Source organism: Trichosurus vulpecula, chromosome 8, assembly GCF_011100635.1.
Source record: "Trichosurus vulpecula isolate mTriVul1 chromosome 8, mTriVul1.pri, whole genome shotgun sequence".
Lineage (NCBI taxonomy): Eukaryota > Metazoa > Chordata > Mammalia > Diprotodontia > Phalangeridae > Trichosurus > Trichosurus vulpecula.
The window spans coordinates 175,765,668-175,787,311 of record NC_050580.1 but is presented as its reverse complement, the minus strand read 5'-3'; the positions used below and the strand labels follow the sequence as shown (position 1 = coordinate 175,787,311).

Genomic DNA, 21,644 nt, shown 5'->3' with positions numbered 1-21,644 from the left:
TGAAGTCAAAGGGCAAAGGGCTTAATTCTTATTTTCTGTTTTCTCATTGGTTTGAAAATGAGGATAATAGCACCTACTTCACAGCCTAGTAATAAGGATCCAATGATATAATATATGTACAGTGCTTTGCAAACCTCAAAATGCCGTATCAATGCTGGCTATTATTATTGAGGAAGGTCACTGGGGTCCTTGGTGTGGGGCTGCTCCCTTCTGATACCCCGGGTCTGAATTCCCACCTGGGGTCTTCCTCTAGCTTTAGCCTGTTCTCCCTCCCCACACCATGACTAACCTCATGGCCATACCAAATACCAAGTAGCAGTTGGGCAGCACCAAGGAGCTGGCTCTCTCTACAGGAAGCAATTTCCATGCACTCTGGGGCTGGTACCATCTGGGTTTCTGTGGGGTTCCTGTCAGCCCAGTTTGTGCCACCTGTCCCAAAATATAGCTGGGAGATATGTGTTTTGGGGAGGACAGTAGAGACAAGGAATTAGTAGCAGTTTCTTTACTGATGCCATCAGCTTTTCCTGGCTTATGGAAATTGGGAGAGAGGGAAATACAGAGCAAAATGGAGCATTATAGGTGGGAGAGAGGGGTAGGTTAGGCTGAAATTGGAGGGATATACTGATGACAAAACTGGCTTTACACATGCAGTCAACTCATTTATTTATTATGGAGGGTTTGGCACTGGTGCCCATGCAGAAGAATAGGATATGAATATGTCAACTATATGTCCTGGATTTTTAGTATGATGACAATTTTTGGGAAAACAAAGTGTCTTTTTAACAGCACTTATCTAAAGGATTAGCTATATTTGCATTATGATTTGGGGGTGTAGAATATATGGTCATACTCCCAGCTCCAGGGATAGTACTGCTGATGTTGAAATGAATGAAAATGAGAGACCCAAGGCTGATTAAAGTCTCTCCCCCCAAAGAAAGTCCCTTGACATTCCTGCATTCCAAGAGGAAGGTGAACAGAAGTAAAGGAAGTCAGGGTAAGTTTGTGGGGCCGTGGAGGGTAGAGGTGGGTAGTAGGGAGGGTAGCAAGAGGAGAGGGTGGTACTTTTCCTCAGAGAGGAAAGATCAGAAAGCCAGAAAAACTGGAGAACTTCCAGCCACCAAGCAAGTTCCCTCGGCGTAGGCGCAGGGACACTCGGTCCCCAGGGTCCAGGGGTAAGAGCACAGCACTAGTGGCTGCCTCTCGGGTCACATCAGGGTCATTGGCAAAAGCTGAGATCACAGGCCATGTATTCAGCATCAGGCTTACCTGGGGATGGGAGAATTTGGGGTATTAGGCCCTTTACCCTGGGACCCCCCACCTCCCCCTATAGTCTAAGAAATCTTTGGATTATGGTACAGCCACTCTTTCAGTTAGGTCATTCATCATTTCTGAGGCAGCCAGGTGATCCAATGGATGGCACACTGGGCCTAGACTCAGGAAGACCTGAGTTCAAATCTAGCCTCAGACGCTTACTAGCTATATATCTCTGAGTAAGACACTTAACTGTAAAATGAGGTAATAAGGGCAGCTAGGTGGCGCAGTGAGTAGAGCACCGGCCCTGGGGTCAGGAGGACCTGAGTTCAAATGCAGCCTCAGACACTTGACATACTTACTAGCTGTGTGACCTTGGACAAGTCACTTAACCCCAATTTCCCTGCCTTCCCCCCTCCAAAAAAAAAAAGAATGAAAAAAAAAATGAGGTAATAGTAGTACCTACTTTTTAGGGCTGTTGTAAACTTAATATAATGCCTGGCACATAGTAGGCCCTTAGTAAATGTTTGTTTCTTTCCCTTCCTTCCCTCTTTCTAAATCTTAGCCCTTCTGAGAGAGCGGGGGGGTTGACTAGATTCTATGTCTATGACCTTAGGATTTTACGATCCCAAGGTTCCCTGTGCCAGGAGGGCTGAGCATACTCCATCTCCCTTGACCTGGCCTGCACCACCACTCAACCTTTAGAAGAGGCCCTTTGGACTTTGCCAGGATCTCCAGCCACTCGTTGGCCAGAAGCTGGCTGCTGACTAGATAGAGGTGCCCCAGACTACTGTGGAATCCTGCGAACACTTTCTTAAAGTGGGGGTAGGTGCCTAAACAGAAGGTCAGAGCTAGAAGTGAGAAGTCAGCTTGAGTCAGGGATGGAGCTGGGTGTGTCCTGACTGCCTTTGCCTCTCTCTTCCTCTCCTTGAGCTTTGGGAGAAGCAGGACTCTGGGCTCACCTGAACTGTCTGGCGGTTGTATACCTTGACCACGTGGAACCGGAAACTGTAGACACCCCGGACCGGGGCAATGAAGGAGCCTGAGGCCTTGTCAAAGCCATTACCTTCGTTCACCAGGACCTAGGCAGAGGGAGAGAGGGTTAGGAAAAAAATAGAATGGGTGAGAAGGAGGAGTTGGTGGTGAGTAGGGAAAGGAAAGGGTGGGGAGCAGAGGGAAGGAGTCGATGAATGGGGTAAGGAGGGGTAAAGAGGTGTCTTGCATAAGGGTACTTGGGGGAAGGGGAGAAAGGTGTAGGAAATGGCAAAAGTGGGAGAACTATAAGGCTGGTTTTCTTAAAGACAGAAGAGATGAACTCTGGGATGGTAGAAGACTGAGTGGGACTCAGAATAGAAGCCAGTTTTCCTCTCCACTCAGGGGTCAGCATGTGGGGTAGGTGTGATGGGGGAAGAATGTTACCTGGTCAAAGTAGATGGCACCACTGGTACCATTGCCAGTTTCTCCAGCTGGTTCGTGATGGTGGCTACGGACAGCAGCAAAGGCTACCCGCCCTGGGGGAGCCTCTCCCAAGGCTGCCCCACCTGGACCTCCTGCAGTTGCCCGGCCAGGTTCACATACCACAAGGCACTCTCCTTCCAACAGGACAGGCTCTGTCCCTTCCTGTGCCTGCCCAGATCCGAAGGCCAGGAGTACAAGTGTCAGGAAAGACATTACAGGCTCGGGTGTTTTTTTCCCAGAGTCCAGGACCACTTTTATCCCCTGCACTACAGGGATGAAGACCCCTCTACCTCTCTTTGCTTTCTGTAGCTCTTCTTTCTCCCTCCTTCAGTTTCTCTCCCTCCTACAGTCTTTTTCCTTCCTGCCCTCTTCTGCCTTTTTGTCCTAAGGTCTCCTTTGGCCTTATACTAACTGCCTCTCTTGTTTCTTCGCCCCAGTCTCCTTGTCAACTGATCTTTCTACCTCTTGTTCCATCTCTACCTGCGACCCACAGGATCTGTGGGTCTCTGTGTCTTGCCACTCACCGCCTCTTCTGCTATGGATCCCTCCCCTTTGGCAGGGTGCACAACAGACAGCCAATGGGCCCCAGGAAGGAATGGAGGGACGAGGAGGAGGGATGGAAGGGACCATAGCCAGGACCCCAGGGAGAGTCCTTCAGACCCAGTGAGGCAGGAGCTAGAGCTGATGAGAGATAGGACTGTGTATGGGGGGACTTCTCCCTCTGTCCGCAACTCCTTACACGCATGGCTGTAAATGCTACTATAATGCTGCTTTTCTCTCCTCTTCATCCTTAACAAATGAGATAACACGCAAAGTGCTATGCAAACCTTAAATATATAGATATTATTAGTAGCATAAATTTTTATCTTGCTCCCTTAATAAGCTCTATTTCCTCTTCCTCCTCCCTCCTTCCTGTGCCTTCCCCTCCCCCAGCTCTCCAGAATATGTTTTTTCTTGTAATGAGAATCGTAGGAAGCTGTGGAAAGGGGTAGCCATTTCTTTTCCCATGTGATTAACGTTCTGGAAAGGAAAGTGAACCAGGGACCATAAGACATGAGTTCTAGGCCAGGTTCTGCTACTAATGAGTGCCATGACAAGGATTCGCTAACTTAAAACTCCTCAAACTCTTAAAAATTATTAAGGACCCCCAAAGAGCTTTTGTTTCTGTGGGCTATATCTATGGATATTTACTGCATTAGAAATTAAAATGTCAGTATTATTATGAAAATAATTTGGTCTTGTGGTCCCCACCCTTATTACCTTCCTCTGTACCCACAGCATCCCTGGACCACACTTGGAGAACTTGACTTTGGGCCAAGTAACAACCTCTGGAGTTCAGTTTTGTCTTCTGCAAAATTAAGAGGGTTGGATGAGATAATCTTTAAGGACCCTGTTAGCTCTAACATTCAGATCAACAGATATTAAAATTGTAGGACTAGAGTAAACAATGTACAAGGGGACGTTGGCAGAGAGGAGACTTATGGAAAACTGAGGCAGGAAGAAAGCAGAGAGATAATAAGAAGGCAAAAACAGGAATAAGTCAGAAGTAAAAGGTAGAAGCAGGGAAAGTGCCTGGGGGACAGGGAGGAGGGGATGCCCTCCTCAGTCAGGGACAGAGACAGAATAGAAAGAGCCTCTGGGCGTCTTCTGCTCTTCCTCTCTCCCCACCATCCCTTGGCCCCCGCCAAAAGCCTGGGTGGAGACCCAAAGTCCCCAGGGCTAGGTCAGCCCCAGGGTGGAGCTGGGTAAACTCCTCCCCTGACCAGGAAGTGAGGAGGAAAGCAGTTGTGTACGTGAGAGAGAGTCAGGAACCTGTGGTCTGGACGGGTCCAATTGAACTAGAGACCTGCTCTACCTTCCCCCTCTACCTCCAAGGCGGGAGCTTCGGGTTCACGAGCTGTAGATCACCAAGATCCCTGGGAATAAGACCTAGGTACTACAGGAGCCCACTGCCAAGACGGATAAGTGCCTTTCAACCTTCCCATTTCTCCCCAGGGGAGAGATGGAGGTAATGGGGAGATCGAGGAGACGAGGACTCAGAAGCCCAGAGATAGAGGAGCAGAGCTTTATGCACCTGGATGGGAGAGCCCCACGACGGGGCAGTGAGGACGAGAACTGGGAGTCTTGTCGCCGGGGTCAGCTGGGGGGGGTGGAGCAGGCTGGGGGTGGGTTTAAGGCTGGACCGAGGGGGCGGAGTAATGGGTGGGAGAATAGTTCGATAACCCTTTGGGACTTGAGGTTCTGGGTTATGACGTTGGAGCTGGTCGAGGTTGTGGCGGGGAGCCGGATCCGATCCTGGTAGCGGAGAGGATTTGGACCGAGGGGCTGCCATGTCTGATCCTCTCTTCTTCCCACCCTATCAGGGCTGGCTTCGCAACCATGCTCCCCTCGGGGGCCACTCCTGGGACCACGGACCGTTTCACGGTGCCGGCCGATGCGGAGGACGTGGTGCTTAAACAGCGGCCTCAAGTGGAACGTATCTTCAGGGTGCTGCTGAGTGTCCTTGAGAAGACCTGCCCGGGGAGCCCCCACATCTGGCTGCAGCTGGAGGGGCCCCAAAAGAACGTGGGCAGAGCCAAGGTAACACTTCCTCTCCCTTTCCTCAGGCTGCTTGGAGCGGCGCGGCGGGGGAGGGAGGAGGGCCCACTTTTCTGCTCTTGGAGAACCTCCCCTTCCTCAGGCTTCCAGGAAGCTCTGCTGGACTCTGCTTGCTGCTCTTCCTTGTCTGCTTCCTTTGCTTCTTCCCGTCTCTCTGGCGACCTCAAGGGCCCATCGCTTAGGGGATTTCCCGGCTCTCTCACTGTCTTTTGATTTTGGTTTCGTTTCCTTCAGGCTGCCAGATTCCAACTTTTCCATACAAAGGCTGGGAGAGGAGGTTGGGGTGGGGAGTGAGAGCTGAGGTTCCTTATCCTTCCTAGACATCACCACCCCGCTCCCACTTCTTTTTCCTTTTGTTGGTTTGTTTCCTTGTCCCCCTGTGTCTCTCTGGAAGTGCTGGTGGGGGGGTGAAGAGTGGGTAGAGAGGAGAGCTGAGAAACCGGAAGAACAGAAATCAGAAGAAACTATTCCTTCCCTTTCCATTCCTCCAGGAGTACCTGAAAGGCCTTTGTAACCCGGAAGTGTGGGAGGAAGTCACCTATCCTGCAGTCCTGCACTGTGTCTTCTTTGGAGCTGGGGGTCTCTTCCTAGATTGCCTGTGTTGGGGTACCTCAGCTCACATGGTGCCCCAAGCCCCAGGCTCTCTGTTACTGGGGGGCCTGATTGAAGCCTTTGTCATGGCCCAGAGCAGGATGGAAGATCTGTTAGGGCGACTGAGGCAAGATGGTCTCCAGAGGCCACAGTCCAAGAGTGCCAGGGAACAAGTGACTCAGGCCTTCAAGGCCCTGGTTGGAAGCTATGGGGATGAACAATCCAGGGCTCTCCTGGGTTTGCCGGTGTCTGTCCAGGAGTGGCTGTTAAACTTGGTAGAAGAGGCAGGTAGGGAGCAAGGGCTGCCAGAACCCCCTCTAGGGCAAGAGAGGAGCCCAGTTCTATTTGGGAATGGTGGTTGGGAGGACCCCGTCAGAAAGACTCTGAGTGAGGGCAGAGAAGTCAGGGAAGATGACATTGTCTCATTGGGCACAAGGTCTGTTGACCAGGAAGGTATTAGGGAAGGGGTTTATGCTAGGGAAGAGTGTCTGCCCTCTGATCGTGGAGAGAGAGACTGGGAAAGACTATGGTCTGTGGGAAAGGAGGATTCTGGGAGGATTGGAGAACTGGTCAGGGAACAGGACCAGCATACACATAATGTCTCTGGGCAAAGAAACTTGGAGAGACCAGGGAGTCCCAGGGAGGGATTACCTGGGCAGAGGAACTGGGGAAGGGAAGGGATCCCTGAGGAGAGAAATTGTCCATCTAGGGAAAGGAACTGGGGGAAGGATGGGTTCCTTGGGGAGAAAGATTGGAATGGGGATGGCTTGACTATGGGGAGAGACTGGGGCAGAGATGGGCACTTTGGGCAGAGGGATTGTGGGAAAGGGGGACATAATAGGGAGGAGGACCAGGACAGAGTACAGTATCTGGAAGGAAAGGGCTTAAAAAGAGAAGAGGTACCTGGTGATGTATCTCGAGGAGAAGGTCCCCAGAGCCAGGATCACTTCCCAAGCCCACACTCTGTCAAGGCTGACTTCCTCCTGGGGGTGAATCAGGCTGCAGCTGGTTCCTATGGCCATTGTCCTCAGGCAGTGGTGTGTGACCGGCAGTGGAGGGGCCCCCTAATTCCCGTCCTTCAGCTCAACAATGGAGAATCCTCCCCACCAATGGGGCCCAACCTTCTACCTGGGGCTCAGTCCACATGGCTTCTTTCTCCAAAGCCCGGGAATGCGCATTCAGTGGGACTTAAGGGGCAGGAGCCTCCAAAGGGAAGCTTAGGTGGCACCACTGGTGGTAGCTCTGAGGTGACCAAAACCCAGCGCTTTCTGGAGGCCCTGAAGACCCCGTTTTCTTTGAACCTCACTAATGTGCCTGGTGCAACAGATCTTCGACATGTTATCATCGATGGCAGCAATATAGCTATGATGTGAGTATTCCTCTGACCTCCAGCCTGAAGGCCCTGCTTAGGAAGCTCCCTGAGGCATGGGGACTTAAAGAAAATACAAATAGTAATTATAATAATATTTATATTTATATAATACTTTTATATTTATTATATTTTATATTTATATAGTACTTTAAGGTTTGTGAAGAGCTTTACCTATACTATCTTACTGATCCCTATAATACCACCATGAGATATATATGCTATTTATCCCCATTTCATAATGGAGGAAACTAAGGCAGACAGGTTATTGTCCAGGTTCATCCAGTTAGAAAATATCTGAGGTAGAATTCAAACTCAGGTCTTCCTGATTCCAGGTTCTTGGGTCTTGTGTTCCAACAAAGCACCTGGAGCAACATGGTGAATTAGGTAGTGAAAGCATTATTCAGTGCTGTCCTGGTAGCCAGCTTGAAAGGTTAGAGCAGATTGTTAGATTTTCAGTCTGAGCCTTTACCCCTTAAAAAGTGGCAAATGCTACAAATAAATGCTTAATTTATAGTTCTGTTCATTGTCTAGACTTAAAAAAATAATCCAGAAAATGCTAATAATGCAGACTAAATGTAAATGTGTTATGGATATATGTGTTTTTTTTTTCCCCAAAGAGCCGGTTATTAAACATTTGTCAACACACCCCTGATTATTGTGGCCATTTTGTAGGTGAAGAAATGGAAAAGGAGGCTCAAAGACATGATGCTACTTGTTTTTGGTTATGTGGCTAGTTGGGAAAGGGACTGAGATCTGAATCCCGGTCTTTGGTTCTAGTCCCATCAGAGCAACTAATTTGCTGTGTGATTTTTGGGAAAGCCACACTCTGTGTCTTGGTTACCAGATAAACTGATCTCAGATCATCTCTGAAGGTGATACCTCACTAAAGACACTGAGAGGACCTGCTTTCAAATGCCAGCTCTGCCACTTTCTACCTGTGAGACCTCGAGCAAGTCAGTTAACCTCAGTGTCAGCGTCCTCATTTGTCAAATGGGGAGGAGGTTGGACTAGCTCTTATGCTTCTGACTCTGTGGCCAGTGGTGGTGTTTTTTTTTCCTACTTCACTGGTTGCTTGTCCTTATATCCAAAGACAGGTCTGTCTGCCCTCTTTGAGCCTCCTGGAGGATGCTGTAGACATAGGGGTATGGATAAAGAATCTTGTTCTGGGGTTGAACAACAGTCTAATCCCAACCGTTTGCTTTTTCAGCCATGGCCTCCAGCATTTCTTCTCCTGCCGGGGCATAGCCTTAGCTGTGCAGTATTTCTGGGATCGGGGGCACCGGGACATCACTGTCTTTGTGCCTCAGTGGCGCCTTAGGAAGGATGCCAAGGTGAAAGGTGAGCAGAATTTCACCCCAAGACTCTATTTACCTACTACCTACCTTCCCTACCCAGGGACTAACCAGGCCATTCAATCCCTTCCCACCCTCATCCGGATCCCTCCCCCACAGAACGTCATTTCCTGACTAAACTACAGTCCCTCCGCCTGCTTTCTGTCACCCCCTCTCGAATTGTGGAAGGGAAGAGGATTACCTCCTATGATGACAGGTACCCCCAACCCCCCAAACCCTAGCCTTGGTGACAGGGGAACCAAGGGAGGGCAAAGGGAACTATGGAGGAGGGGAAGTTAGAGGAACCTATTCTCAGTCCGAGTTGGGGAAAGTTGGTAGCAGTGCCCCTTCTACCATGTCAGTTAAGACAGTCAACACACAATTTATTAAGTGCTGTCTGCCAGGGACTGGGCTAAGTGTGGGGGATACAAAACATGGAGCTTACTTACAATTGTGCCAGTCCTAGTTCTCCCTCCAACCCCTCCCTTTTGTGTGTGTGTGTGTGTGTGTGGCTTGCTTCTGTCCTGTCTCTGGAAATTCAGCAAAAATACCAGGAAAGTATATTTTTCAGTGTGGTCTCTGGGGTTGGGGGAGGACCATCAATTTTTCTTGGGGGGGGGGGGGGGGGCCGGACTTTTTTTTTTGAGGTGGAGTGCTTTAGGAACTCAGAAGCAGCCAGAAGAAGACAGGACTAGGAATCAAATCTGTGGCTTGCCACCAGGCTCAGATTCCTCATTTGGAAAATTCGGGGCTTGGACTAGATGACCCAGCCCCTAAGGTCCTTCTGATTCCATAAGTGATCATCTAGCTCCTGTCAGAGATGTAGGGGTTGGCTTCTGTTCCTTGAGGCCCCTTGAGCACAAGTATCTCTGATTCCACCTCAGATCTCTGATGATCCCTTCTTAGGCCAGAAAACTGCTCTGACTGTGTTCACTCATTAATTCAATCCACACACGTCGGGCTAGATGAATAGAAGTGTTCAGCTAGCTGGAGAGAAGCACTGAATTTCATAGTGGTAAGGAAGCTTGGTGGCAGCTAGATGGTGCTGTGGTTAGAGTGCCTGGGCTGGAGCCCTGAATACCCCTTTTCCGGGAGTTCAAATCGGATCTCAGATACTTACTAGCTGTGTGACCTTGGGCAAGTCACTTAACCACATTTGTCTCAGTTCCTGGTCTGTCACATGAGCTGATATGGCAAACCACTCGGTATCACCCTTATAGTCCTACTCCCACTTGTATTTGAGCAAAAAATAGTCTTCCAGCCAAAGCTTGGGGAAGGAGTAGATAAAGAAGATTGTTTATTGAGGGGGAGCCCACTACCTCTCAGAGCTTCTCATTTCATTTTCAAATGGCACGAATTGTTAGGAAAACTGTTGTTGTGGTTCAGTGTTCAATCTTAGCCTGCTCTCCCAAGATCCCACAGATCATAGCATGCCAGGCCCTTTCTATCTTCCACCATCTCTCAGGCTGTCCCAGCATGTTCGTTGCTTCCATGACACTATCTGTCCATCTCATCCTCTGCCAAACCCTTTTCCTTTTGCCTTCAGTCTTTCCCAGCATCAGGGTCTTTTTCAATGAGTCCTGTCTTCTCGTTATGTGACCAAAGTATTTAAGCTTCAGCTTCATTGTTTGACCTTCCAGTGAATGGCCTGAATTGATCTCTTTAGGTATTGACTAATTTCATCTCCTTGCTGCCAAAGGGACTCTCAAAAGTCTCCTCCAGCATGCAGATGTTGTCCCCTGAAAGGCTTCTGATGAGGTATAGAGTTGTTAGAGCTGGTTCAGGTGTGAAAGAATTCGCTTAGACCTTCTCTGTGGCCATTGGAAGCTTTATTGGGGCAAAAAGGGTGGGCTAGCCCTTGAAGAAGGACGAGCAATTTGCTGAGAGACTGGGGCTCGTTTTTATAGGGACTGGATTAGGGAGATGGGAAAATTTATGCCCCAGGATGCGGAAGACCAGGAATTTTGTGGTCCTGGATAAGGGGGAAGTTTTATGGTATTGCAAGATAAGAATAGACTTTGGGACGCCCTCGGGCTTAGGAGGGGCCTCACCTGGTACAGAAAAAGCAACCCTTAGTATTAACCCTTAGAGCACCTTTGTATCCACTTTGTGTCATCTGATCTCATCATCCTGGCACTTTGAATTTCCTTACAATCCAATTCTCTTAGACATACCTTGCTACTGGAAAAACCACAGCTTTGACTATTTGGACCTTTGTCAGCAAGCTGCTTTTTGACAGCTGTCCAGATGTGCCATAGAAATCTTTCCTCACCTTGAACCTAATTGTTCTAATTTTTAGGAAATGGCTATCTGCTCCTTACATACTTCGCTTCTATCTCTGCCCTTGCACTCCAACTAGAGCAGATTTTGTCTCTCCTGTATCTTGGGCCTCACATCCTTCCTAATCTTCTCTGGGCTAAATGTTCCCAGTTCCTCCAACTCAGTGCAGTAGTCTTAAGGTCCCTCACCATCCTAATCATCTTCTGTTTGTCCCTCTTCAGGGTATGGGGGCTAGATTTTTAATTTTTAAAATATTTATTTTAAAAGAGCTGAGGCAATTTACTTTTTGTCCTGTGCAATTTTAGTTTATGATTTTTGAAATGTAGTTTAGAAATAATAGGCTTTTTAAAAAATCCATAGTGTTTCAGATGAAGCTACTTGACTAAGCCTTTAAATTCCAGTCATTCTGGTTTTCATTGTTTGGCCAAAACAGCCTCCGGCTCAAGCATCTGTGGCTCCTCCTTGTTTAGGTTTTGATGTCTTAGAATGAATGTAGATAGCAATTGTTTTCTCTGGGGGCCGGAAACTCTGAGGGTGTTCCTCTACTGGATTGACATTTTTGTGATGGTAAAATTGTTACTGTTCGGTCAACTCTTCATGACCCCATTTGGGGTTTTCTTGGGCAACATACTGGAGTGGTTTGTCATTTTCTTCTTCAGCCCATTTTAGAGATGAGGAAACTGAGGCAAACAGGGTTAAGTGACTCACCCAGGGTCTCACTGCTAGTAGGTGTGTGAGGCCGGGCAGCTCTCTAATTTCATTTGTGTAGGGATCTCCCTCTACCTTCTGAGCTATTTGTGCTTTTAGAGAGTTGCCTAGGGCACTGAGAGGTTTTATAACTTGCTCTGGGGTCTTAGCACCAGTGAGTATCAGAAGCAGGTATTGGACTCAGTTTCCTGAATCCGAGGCCAGCTTTCCACCTAGTATGTCGCGCTGCCTTTATATAAAATATACACAAAATAAATACAAGAGGATTTTGAAGCAGAAGTGCTAGTGGCCGGGGAGATCGGGGAAAACCTTTTGTAAGGGGTAGCAGGAGAGAGTTAAGCTTTGAATTTGAAGAGATGGAGGTGAGGAGGGAGTGCATGCCAGGCAGGGGACAGCCTATGCAAAGGCACGGAAAGAAGAAATTGGGGAGTGTGAGGACATTGATTCGTAAGACACAGTCCCTACCCTCATAGAGTTTGTAAAATGATCAGGGAAAAACAGAAATATATTTAACTATAATACCAGGCAGGATGTGATCACTTCCATAAGAGAAGTACAAACAAAATGCTGTAGGAATTTTTAAAGAGGCCACATGGAATAAAGCTGGCAGGTCATTTGAGTTCGAACAGTTCTGAGTTGCAGTGGGCTTAGCCAATCCAGTGTCTGCAGTGAGTCTGGGAGCTGATACTGGGAGATCTCCAGGATTGCTTTTATAAAGAGGCTCTCAATGGTTCATTTAGGTCTTTATGACTTCAAGCCTCCTTGCAGTCACCTCCTAACTGGTCTTCCCCATTCCATTCCCTTCCTTGTGGCCACTGACATCCCATTGATACTTGCTTAAAAACCTTGTCAACTCCTTAGCCTAGAATTGAATACCTTCTACATTCTGAATACAACTTTCATTTTCAGTCTTAACTTCTGCTACTGTCATACACAAATTCCTAAGCTCAGGCTAGACTGGTTTACAGATTGTCTCCAGAATATGCCCTGGACATTCCAGCCTCCAAACCTTTACCATTTCCTCTTGGCTCTCCACATTCTCCTTTATGGTTCAGAGCCTAGTTCAGTCCCATTAAACATAAAACTTTCCCTGAACACCACAACATATGACTATACCTCCTTTCTCTGAGCTTAATATATATATCTATATATATATATACATCTATATATATATATAACACATATAAATCACATATATAATAAGCTATTATAATAATAACACCTAATGTACTTGACAATTACTTAGTGCTTTATGCTCTATAAAGAGTTTTGCAAACATTTCATTTGATCTTGCAACCACTCTGTGAGCCAAGTATTCTCAATGGGAGGAGCACTGGATTTGAGAGCCAGAGGACCAAGGTCTGAATCCCACCTCTGAGACTTATTATACCATTGTGACCTTGGGCAAGTTACTTAACCTTCTGGGTCTCAGTTTCTTCATTTGTAAAATGAGGGAAGTGGGTAAGATGAGCCTTCTGGCTCTAAATCTATGATCCTTTGCTTTCCATTTTGTGGATGAGGAAACTGAGGCTTGGAAAAGCTTCTTCATTGACTCCTTCAAGAACATGTAACTAGTCAGTGAGATTCAAAGCCAGATCTCACCTGACTTTTTGCCCTTCCCACTATTTCCACATTATTTTTCAGTAGTTCTTTATTAGTAAATAAATGTGACAGCAATCCTATAAGTCAGTAGTGTAAGTATCCCTGTTTTATAAAAGAGTAAATTGTTATCAGAGAAGTCATGTAACTTGTCTGGTGTCACACAGCTAGTAAATGTCAGAGTTATTCAAATCTAGATCTTCTGACCCTGCTCTCTTTTTTTTTTCCACTGTTCTATTCTGCCTTATGTGAGTGTGATGTGGGTCATCTCCAAAGAATAGAGACTCAGCCTATCTCCAATCCAAGCAAAGGCATTTATTGGGAGTGATGCCTCTCAGAAGTAGGCTGGGTTCCAAGAGGAGCCAGTAACTTATCATAGGAAACTGGAGATTTTTATAGGGCAAAAGATGCAATTCCATTACAGAATATATGGATATTGAAAAGGCAGGAGGGGTCTGTCAAAGGATTAGATAATGGGGGACAGATCCCAGCCTCAGTGAAACTACATGCGATTACCTACAATGCATTTAAAAAAAACATTTTGGGGGGGATATATGTACGATAATAATATTATAATAAGCCTCACAACATTATAAATTCACCTAAGGACAGCTTTTGCTCTTATTGTGCAGGTGCCTACTTAGGGAAAGTCCCTTCTATTTTGGGGGGGGGGGGGTCCACATCCTGCTTGGGCATCCTGGAGGTGCTGCTTTCTGATTGGTGGAGTATTGTGGTCCTGTCTGAGATTAGATGGATGTGGTTGTGGTTGAGTGCATGGACATACCTGCTGTTTCTGTGAGAAATATGAGTTCATGGGTTTGGAGGCAGTAGCTAGCTAGAGGCAGTGACTAGGATACTGTCACATGGGCACATCTGCTGTTCTAGTGGGGCATGAGTTCATGGATACACCTGCTGTTCTAGTGACTCAATGAGGTATATATAAAGGAGCTTGGATATTGGAGGGGGGCAGTGGCTATATTGAGTATGGGGGCAGTGAGGCCTATGATTGAGTCTGGGGGCAGTGGTGTGGCTAAAGCCAGATTGTGTGGTTAAATCAGGACACACCTGCTGTTCAGGGAGGCCCATAAGGAAGTTAGAATATTGGGGCTGGGGGACAGCTTTATTAGGATTCCATCAAAATGATGGTGGATAGGCTAATGACGGGGAAGGGCACAAATGAGAGGAAGCCCATCTCAATTCAGAAATCTTGATCAGTGGGAGTAGGTTATGGTGTCTATGGGGACTCCCCAGGATTTGAATTGGAGGGAAGGGGAGGGGATTTTAAAAGTTCCAGTAATGAACAGATCCATTACTCCTTACCTCCCATGGGCAGGTTCATGGTGAAGCTGGCAGAAGAAACTGATGGCATCATCGTTTCCAACGACCAGTTCCGGGACTTGTCAGAGGAATCTGTGAAATGGGCAGAAATCATCAGAGAGCGGTGAGGAAGACTTTCTTGAAGAATGGGGCACAGGGCTTCTTACCTTCCTCAGAAGCAGGTCTGGTTTGTCCATGGGGGCTAGGGGTTATAAGAAAGTGTTGGGGCTGAAAATGGTTCCTAACAAGTCTGGTGGGATGAGTTGTTGAGTCTTAGACCCATCCCCAGTGACCCATCCCTTGGGACAGGCTGTCAAATTTGAGGGGGTTGTTCCTGATGGTTTCAGTGATGGTATCTCTTTTATCTCTGTCCCAGTCTGCTGCCTTGCACTTTTGTGGGGAACATCTTCATGGTCCCAGATGATCCACTGGGGCGTGAGGGCCCCACCCTGGATGAGTTCCTCAAGAAACCAAATGGGTAACCAGTCAAACCTTCTCCTCTTTTGCTCCTTTTCTCTTGCCACTCTGTGGACCCCTCTTACACAGCCTCTACTGCAGAAAGCTCCAGCCCAGTTTGATTGGATGGCATTGTGAACTCTTTCTGGGCTGCTTGTCTGGGCATTTGGATGAATTGCCAGGGACTTGCATTCAAACAACCCTTCTAGGGAATTCTGAGACAAAGTTTTCTGGGCCAGACAGTATCCCAGGGCTCCCACAAACAAAATATGGGTTTTTGATCAGGGTATTTGGGTATGGCAGGACTTAGAGGATGAATGAGCCTTAAGACTGGACCTTCTTTTCATAAGGAGTTTTTTATCTTTGTAGGCTCTGCTACAGAAGTGAGTTGATTTTTCTCTAGTGTTCAGCTCTGAGAGCTTCCATGGTTATGGCCCCTCTTTTCCTCTGCCTTCAGGGGCATTTGGGTAAAGGTCTCAGCTCTCTATGGACTCTTTAGTGTCTTGGTCCTCTTTCCCCAGGCCGCAGGCTTCGAGAGGTCGCTCAACTGGTCGCGGAGGGCCTCCCCATAGTCGACCTTCCCGACCCAGCTCCAGGGCCCGATCCCAGGTTCGATCCGGAACCCACCCTCGACCTCTACCTCGACCTCGATCTCAGCCTCGACCTCATACCAGAGGCCTGACAGAATCTGACATTCAGCCAAAGCAGCCAGAGCAAAAGGAGGAAGATGAGAGAATTAGTGGCTTACGAAGGGCAAGAGAGACTGAGCAGCTCCGGCACAAGCTTCTGGAGGTGTTTTGGGGACAGGACCATAAGGTGGACTTCATCCTACAGCGGAACCCCTCTAATAGGGACCTCAACCAGCTGTCAGATGCCCTGCTCAGTCTGAACTTCTGAGTCCTTCAATGAATGGGGGTTGCCAGTGAAGTGCATCCTGGTGACCTGGACAACTGGGTCCTGCTTCTGACTTAAGAGTGAGATCTGGGGAATCATGGGCAAAGTGGTGAAGCAGGAAGCAGGGGCTGCTTTTCCCCTTGGGACTGTCTGGCCCCAGATGGTTGGGAGGCCTGGATCATTCCTTGGCTAACTTGGTTCCCAGGAACACTAGAGGAGTACTAGATGCTGCCATACCCTGGAAGTCTTGGTGTTATGTGAGAGATTACACGTGGACATGGCAGGGAGGTAGTGAAAAGTGCACTCATCTAGGAATCAGGATACTTGGGTTCTAGGCCTGGGTTTAGTACCCTTGGCAAAGGAGTACTCAGCTACCTTTAGGCGAAACCTAAACTTTTATTTCTCCATCTATAAGATGGAAGTAAAAATACCTGATGAGGAGAAAGGCCCTGGAGCTCTACCAGTTTCCAGGCATGCTTATCTGCCAGTTCACAGGGTTCATTTCACTTTAGGTGAAACTCTTTGGTATCCAAGTGGGTCCCAAGCAGATCTTAGTGTCAGAAGTCCCAAACTGTTTCCATTTTAGACAACCCCCAATCCAAATGTATCTTATAGTTACATTTGGGCTGATGTGTGATAATTAAGTTTACAAAAATATTTTCAGGGTTCATTAAAAAAGGCAGCTTCTGTCTAGGGTATTTGCTTCTTGATCCTTAACTACAACTTGACAGTGTGGTTGTGGCTCAACTTGCAGAAGTATCGGGGAGCCACAATCAGTTGAATGATAATAAAATTTCTCTGAAATGATCACAGGTTATCATTTGACTTACTAAAATCCACAAGTAGGAACACACCTCTTACTCTGTACGAGGGGTGTGTGTAATGATGGTGTATGTGCATAAACAATAGGGATGGTCACCTGATTGTAATCTATTTACCTGAAAGAGTGGAGGAAGCTGGTTAGCAAATGACTAATGTCTTTGGGGAATGGAGGACTAGAAAGGATAGCAACATAGACTGGGAATCAGAAGTTCATGTTTTATTCCCATCCCTACCTTGGAGATCCTTTCTTGGCTTATCTCAACATTTTATTCTCATGGACTCCCCCAAGTCCCTTCTAGCTCCCTCAAGTCCTCACCCATACTAGCATGGGTGTTTCAGGCTCCTTCAGGGGAGTTGTAACTAGGAATAGGGTTACTGGGATCTAAGACTCCAGTCTTCAGAATCTGTCCTGTGAATGGGGTTTTGCATGGGATGAGACATCATTGAATGCCTATCAAAAGGTCCACTGGGGAAAAAGAGATTTTGTTTAGTATTTGGGGAGGGAAGCTGATACTTGGAGTGTGGCTGGTAGCAGGATAAGGACCATAAATAAAATTTCAAGCCATGCTTGTTTGTTTATAAGGTCATTGAGGCTTGTTTCTAAACCATAGTTGGGTTGACATGTTTCCTTAAACTACAGAATGTCTCAGTGTGTTTTGTTGAGGCTTGGCCTATGAATGTATCCTTGCCTATTATTTGGGACCAACATGAGCAGACTGGCTCTAACTCAGGTGCTAAGGACCCTGGGAAACTGGATTGATTGTAATGCTGCACCAGGTACCTGGGTCAGCTCTTGGTTTCTCTGACCCTTTTTGGGAAATCTTGAGCTCCTTACAAACTAATATTACCCATTTAAGGTCTAGATAGCTTGGCAGCCTCGATGCTTTTATACATTAAAAAAAAAGTTTTATTGTTTGTGTAATTTTTACAAAATAAAGTGTCTTTATCACTACCCTGCTAAGGGCTGGGCTGTAACTACCTGGTGCTTTGAGTGATCAGTCTATAGAGAGGGTCTTGTTATAAACAGTATTTGTAAATATCACTTCTTTCTTTTCTAGCCTCATTTCAGTTCAGGCATTGGGGTGTGTTGGGTTTCTGTTCCAGCTCCTCATTGTGATTGTGGACACATCACTTAAACCTAAGCTTCAGGTTTGTCATCTGTAAAAGAAGGGGTATTTTATTGTCTCATGGAAGTGTATTGACAGATGAACTTTACAAACTTTGTCACAGGTCTGGGTTTTCTTTAATTGTCCAGGAGGCTTAGGGGTTTGCCTGGGACGGTTAGTCCCACTGGTGACATTGTTTCTAGGATGACCAAAAAATCCCTGGAAAAGATGGGGATGGCCCAAGGTAACCTGATTAGTGATTTGTGACAAGTTGCTTAGCAAAATGAAGGATGAAAACAACAGAGTATATTTACACACACACACTGTTATAACTGTTACTGTGGAAAAAAGAAACTGGGTTTCATTCAGACAAATGATTTATTTATCAAGGTATACAGCTGCAGAAACAGATTGTGTCCAAGGTTCTTGGTCGCTAAGGACAATGATCATTGGTTTTTACAGAGTTTGGAGGGAGTGAAAAATAAGAACAGGATTACAGGGATTAAGACACCTGGTTTCTTATTGAAGGAGAGGATTGGGAAACACTGAGGGGAGAGGGGTAGTTTGGTGACATTCCTTAAGTTGGGTGACAGCTGGGAGGGGAAATCTTGTGACCTCTAAAATCAGGTGACTTCCAAGAAGTTGAAATTTAACTTAAAATGAAGTCACTGATGTTATTTTATTATAAATATCTTGTAAATACTTATGTGTGTGTGCGCAGGGTCTGAGAACCTCAGTAAAATGTTTAAGGAATTGGTTATTTACAGAGGATCAAGATCTGAACAGGATGGTTCCTATCAGAAAAAGGCCTGTAAGCCCCTTCAAGACACAGCCTGTTTCAAGGCAGCCCCCAGCTCTGGAAAGACATATTGATAGCCACTGGCCAGAGTCCTTCGAGGTATCACCTTCTGGCCCTCCAGCAGCATGACAGCACGTTCCCGCCCAAAGATCGCTTGGACAGCAGGGCCGGGCAGAGGGAGGAAGGCAGGGCGGCCTAGGGCAGCACCCAAGGCCTTGGCAAACTCAGCATTGGTGGTAGAGGAAGCTGGAGAAACCCCATTCAGGATCCCATTAACATGGCTATTCTCCATAGCATGGGCCAGGATTCCTGACATGTCCTCAATATGGATCCAGGGAAAGAACTGTTGGCCTGAACCAATAGGCCCACCAAGGCCTAGGCGGAAGGGCAGCAGCATGTGGCTGATGGCGCCACCCCCACGGCCCAGCACAGCACCTGGTACACATCAGAACATTATACAGGGCAGGCCTAACAGCCTCCTGGGTAGTCCTATTGCTTCATTACTCTGCCCCTTAGATTGATAACTTTCTGCCCCCACCTTTTTTCTAGGTACCCCTCCCATTTTGTCTTTCATTCCATTCTGCATCGGGCTTTTGTCAGAACCAGTGGTTGGGAAATTCGGGCGTCATCTCTTACTCTCCGGGGCCTCAAGGTTCACCATCCCTCCCACAACTCTTGCCCTGAAAGACCGACCCAAAGCCCAATTCTCTGGAATTGAGATGTTATGTATATTTTTTCTTCTTAAATGTACATCCTCACATTTCCTAACTTGCTTTCCCCACTCACTTCTCTCCAGTCCTAAGAAGGAGGTCCAAACCCACCCTAGCCCCCTCACCGGAGCGAACCACCACCTGGCGTGTGGCATCCCCGGGGAGCTTGGCTGCTGCTTCCCACCTGGACACCAGGTTTGAGAAGAAGTCAAAATCACCACCAGGGCTGTCCTCATCGTACTCTGCAGTCAGGCTGGGCTGGTAATAAGCTGTCAGAGAGAGAATGTCCCTGAATCTTCTACCTTTGCAAGTGACTTTAGCGTTTGCTTTTCTCACTCTCAATGGCTCCTACAGCTGCACTGATACCCACGGGTTCTGTAACACTCCCCTGAGCCCAGGATTTCTTCTGGCATTTCCTTAAGGGATACCAGAAGTATAGTCCATCTCTTTGTCTATCACCTCCCTTGGTTCCGATGACCTCAGATAAAATATAAAAGTTACTTTTACTGGGTCTATTCTGCATGTGTATGGTGATGGGAAGAACAGGGCAGGGAAGGAGGAATGTCATCCTTTTCTACTTTCCTGAGATTGAAGTCCTACAGCGATGGCAGTAGGGCAGGAGAAGCCATACACTTTTCAGGGGCCACAGTATTACTTTTCCCGGCCTCATCTTAGCTAGGTGGTGGCAGAGCTCAACCTGCGGTCCTCCCCAATTCTCCTCCGAGAGGGAGATAGGGGCTGTAACGTACCTATGCCTGTGACCAAGACCCAGGCCTGGGGGGGCCGCGCGGCCTTGGCAATAGCTGTGGCCAATGTGTGGGTAGTATCTAGACGGCTGCTGAGTAGGTCCTTCCGGTAGGCCTCAGTCCACCTGGAGACAGTGCGAAGAGATATGTCTCAAGAAGCTCAAGTTTCCTTACATTCGGTATTCTGACCCATTTTTTTCATCCCAAGGCCCAAAGATCTTCAAGAGACTTCCCTGCTGAAGACCCTCTCCACACACAGTTACCCCTATAAACCTTAGGATACATGCCTGGGAGGGAGAGGTGAGATGAGGCGGGGTGTGTGTGTGTGTGTGTGTGTGTGTGTGTGTGTGTGTGTGTGACGCCCTCTGCTCCCTTTGAGAATCCCCTAACTACCCTTCCAAACAGCGCACAGCAGTCAGAATGGCTTTTGGGGACTCCCTTAAATCCCCTCCCTCCGCCACCGCGGATACTTTCCCAAGCTCTCAGAGTGACCTTCGGAAGGGGTTGAGGACGTTCTCCCCGGCCAAGTTGACCACGGCTTCGCAGGGGGGCAGCCCAGAGCGGGCAAGCTGGTTCTGTGAAAAGAAGGCAAAACATGTTCCGACAGGCCGGTTTTTTTCTTTCCGCCCAGTTTTGCCTTCTGGGGCGCACCAGCCTTTAGAGAAAGGTTGCTGCTTATTATGCGGCACTGTAGCCTGGGGTACTTCTTTACCTGCGGGCTCTCTATAGAGTCCCACCTTTGCCAAGGCGAGGCTTAGCTTCGGTTTTTAAAAATTCGATTTCACTCTGAGCTTCGGTTTTTACAGTTACGTTTTTGGTGAGAAACAAAGAAGGGGCAGGACGACGGCGTGCTGCCAAGTCCGGCCAGGGGAGGCGGTTCTCCTCCCATCACGTACCCAAGTGATGCGCCCGGCTCCGGGCTGGCGGGAGACCACGGTCACCTCGTGTCCTCGGGACAGCAGCAGCTGAGTCAGGGCCCTGCCGATGAAGCCCGTCCCACCGCCTGGGCAGAAAGCAGCCTGCGCCTCAGCCGGGGCACGGTGCCCTTCTGCCCCCTCCCCCATATTCTCTCTCCAAGGCCCCGCCTCCCCTCGTCCTCCCTCCCCCTTCCTCGGCCCTCACTCGGGCCCCTCCTCCCATCCCTCCCCGCTTCCCCGGCTCCTCTCCGCCGCCTAAGACACTGCCGACGTGATCAGAGTCCTGGGACAGAGCCTCCGGCCGAGGTCAGACTGGGGTGGCGGCGGGTCAAGGTTTACGATGCCTTTAACCTCTAGCTAACTCTTCTCTCCGGACTCCCGCCCCCTCCACGGCACTACTCACCTATAAGCACCTTCATTTTGGCAGCCGACGCCCCGCGCGCCTGCGCAGACAGCAGGTCACCGCCCCCACTGCGGAAGGGCCCCGCCCCCTCCGCGCACGGTTCTGCTCATGCGCCTACGAGCTCCGCGGGGCGTCGCGGGGCGTGGCGGGGCGTCGCGGGGCGTGGCGGGGCGGGGGGGGGGGGGGGTTTACGGAACCAGGCGCCCGGGAACCGACGTCTTTTAAAGGGAGTGGAAGGGGTGAATGGGACCCACGCAAGAAGCGGGGCCTGGGGCGGAAAAGCCCA

General features: G+C 48.3%; 3 protein-coding genes across 4 annotated transcripts; 1 reads left to right on the top strand and 2 right to left on the bottom strand.

Annotated features, from left to right (window-relative positions):
• Positions 1-638: 638 nt before the first annotated feature.
• CBLN3 (cerebellin 3 precursor) lies at positions 639-4,849 on the bottom strand. Of its 2 annotated transcripts, XM_036735214.1 has the most exons (5): positions 4,784-4,849; positions 3,970-4,057; positions 2,671-2,877; positions 2,214-2,333; positions 639-1,266 (listed from the first exon to the last, which is right to left on the bottom strand). In XM_036735214.1, exons 2-5 carry the CDS (start codon positions 3,988-3,990, stop codon positions 1,069-1,071), a joined length of 546 nt encoding a protein of 181 aa, XP_036591109.1. In that variant the 5' UTR covers positions 3,991-4,057; positions 4,784-4,849; the 3' UTR covers positions 639-1,068. The 2 variants fall into 2 exon arrangements, with proteins under 2 accessions (XP_036591109.1, XP_036591108.1); XM_036735213.1 differs by lacking the exons at positions 3,970-4,057; positions 4,784-4,849 and having other exon boundaries at positions 2,671-3,839.
• KHNYN (KH and NYN domain containing) lies at positions 4,479-17,652 on the top strand. Its single transcript, XM_036735212.1, has 8 exons — positions 4,479-4,642; positions 5,073-5,289; positions 5,799-7,267; positions 8,478-8,608; positions 8,722-8,818; positions 14,522-14,629; positions 14,882-14,983; positions 15,483-17,652. The coding sequence occupies exons 2-8, from the start codon at positions 5,089-5,091 to the stop codon at positions 15,856-15,858; spliced, it is 2,484 nt and encodes an 827-aa protein (XP_036591107.1). The 5' UTR covers positions 4,479-4,642; positions 5,073-5,088; the 3' UTR covers positions 15,859-17,652.
• A 490-nt stretch (positions 17,653-18,142) lies between these two features.
• On the bottom strand, positions 18,143-21,424 carry SDR39U1 (short chain dehydrogenase/reductase family 39U member 1). The gene is made up of 6 exons (XM_036737171.1): positions 21,359-21,424; positions 20,935-21,041; positions 20,531-20,613; positions 20,042-20,163; positions 19,418-19,561; positions 18,143-19,017 (listed from the first exon to the last, which is right to left on the bottom strand). The coding sequence occupies exons 1-6, from the start codon at positions 21,372-21,374 to the stop codon at positions 18,605-18,607; spliced, it is 885 nt and encodes a 294-aa protein (XP_036593066.1). The 5' UTR covers positions 21,375-21,424; the 3' UTR covers positions 18,143-18,604.
• Between the last annotated feature and the right edge of the window lie 220 nt (positions 21,425-21,644).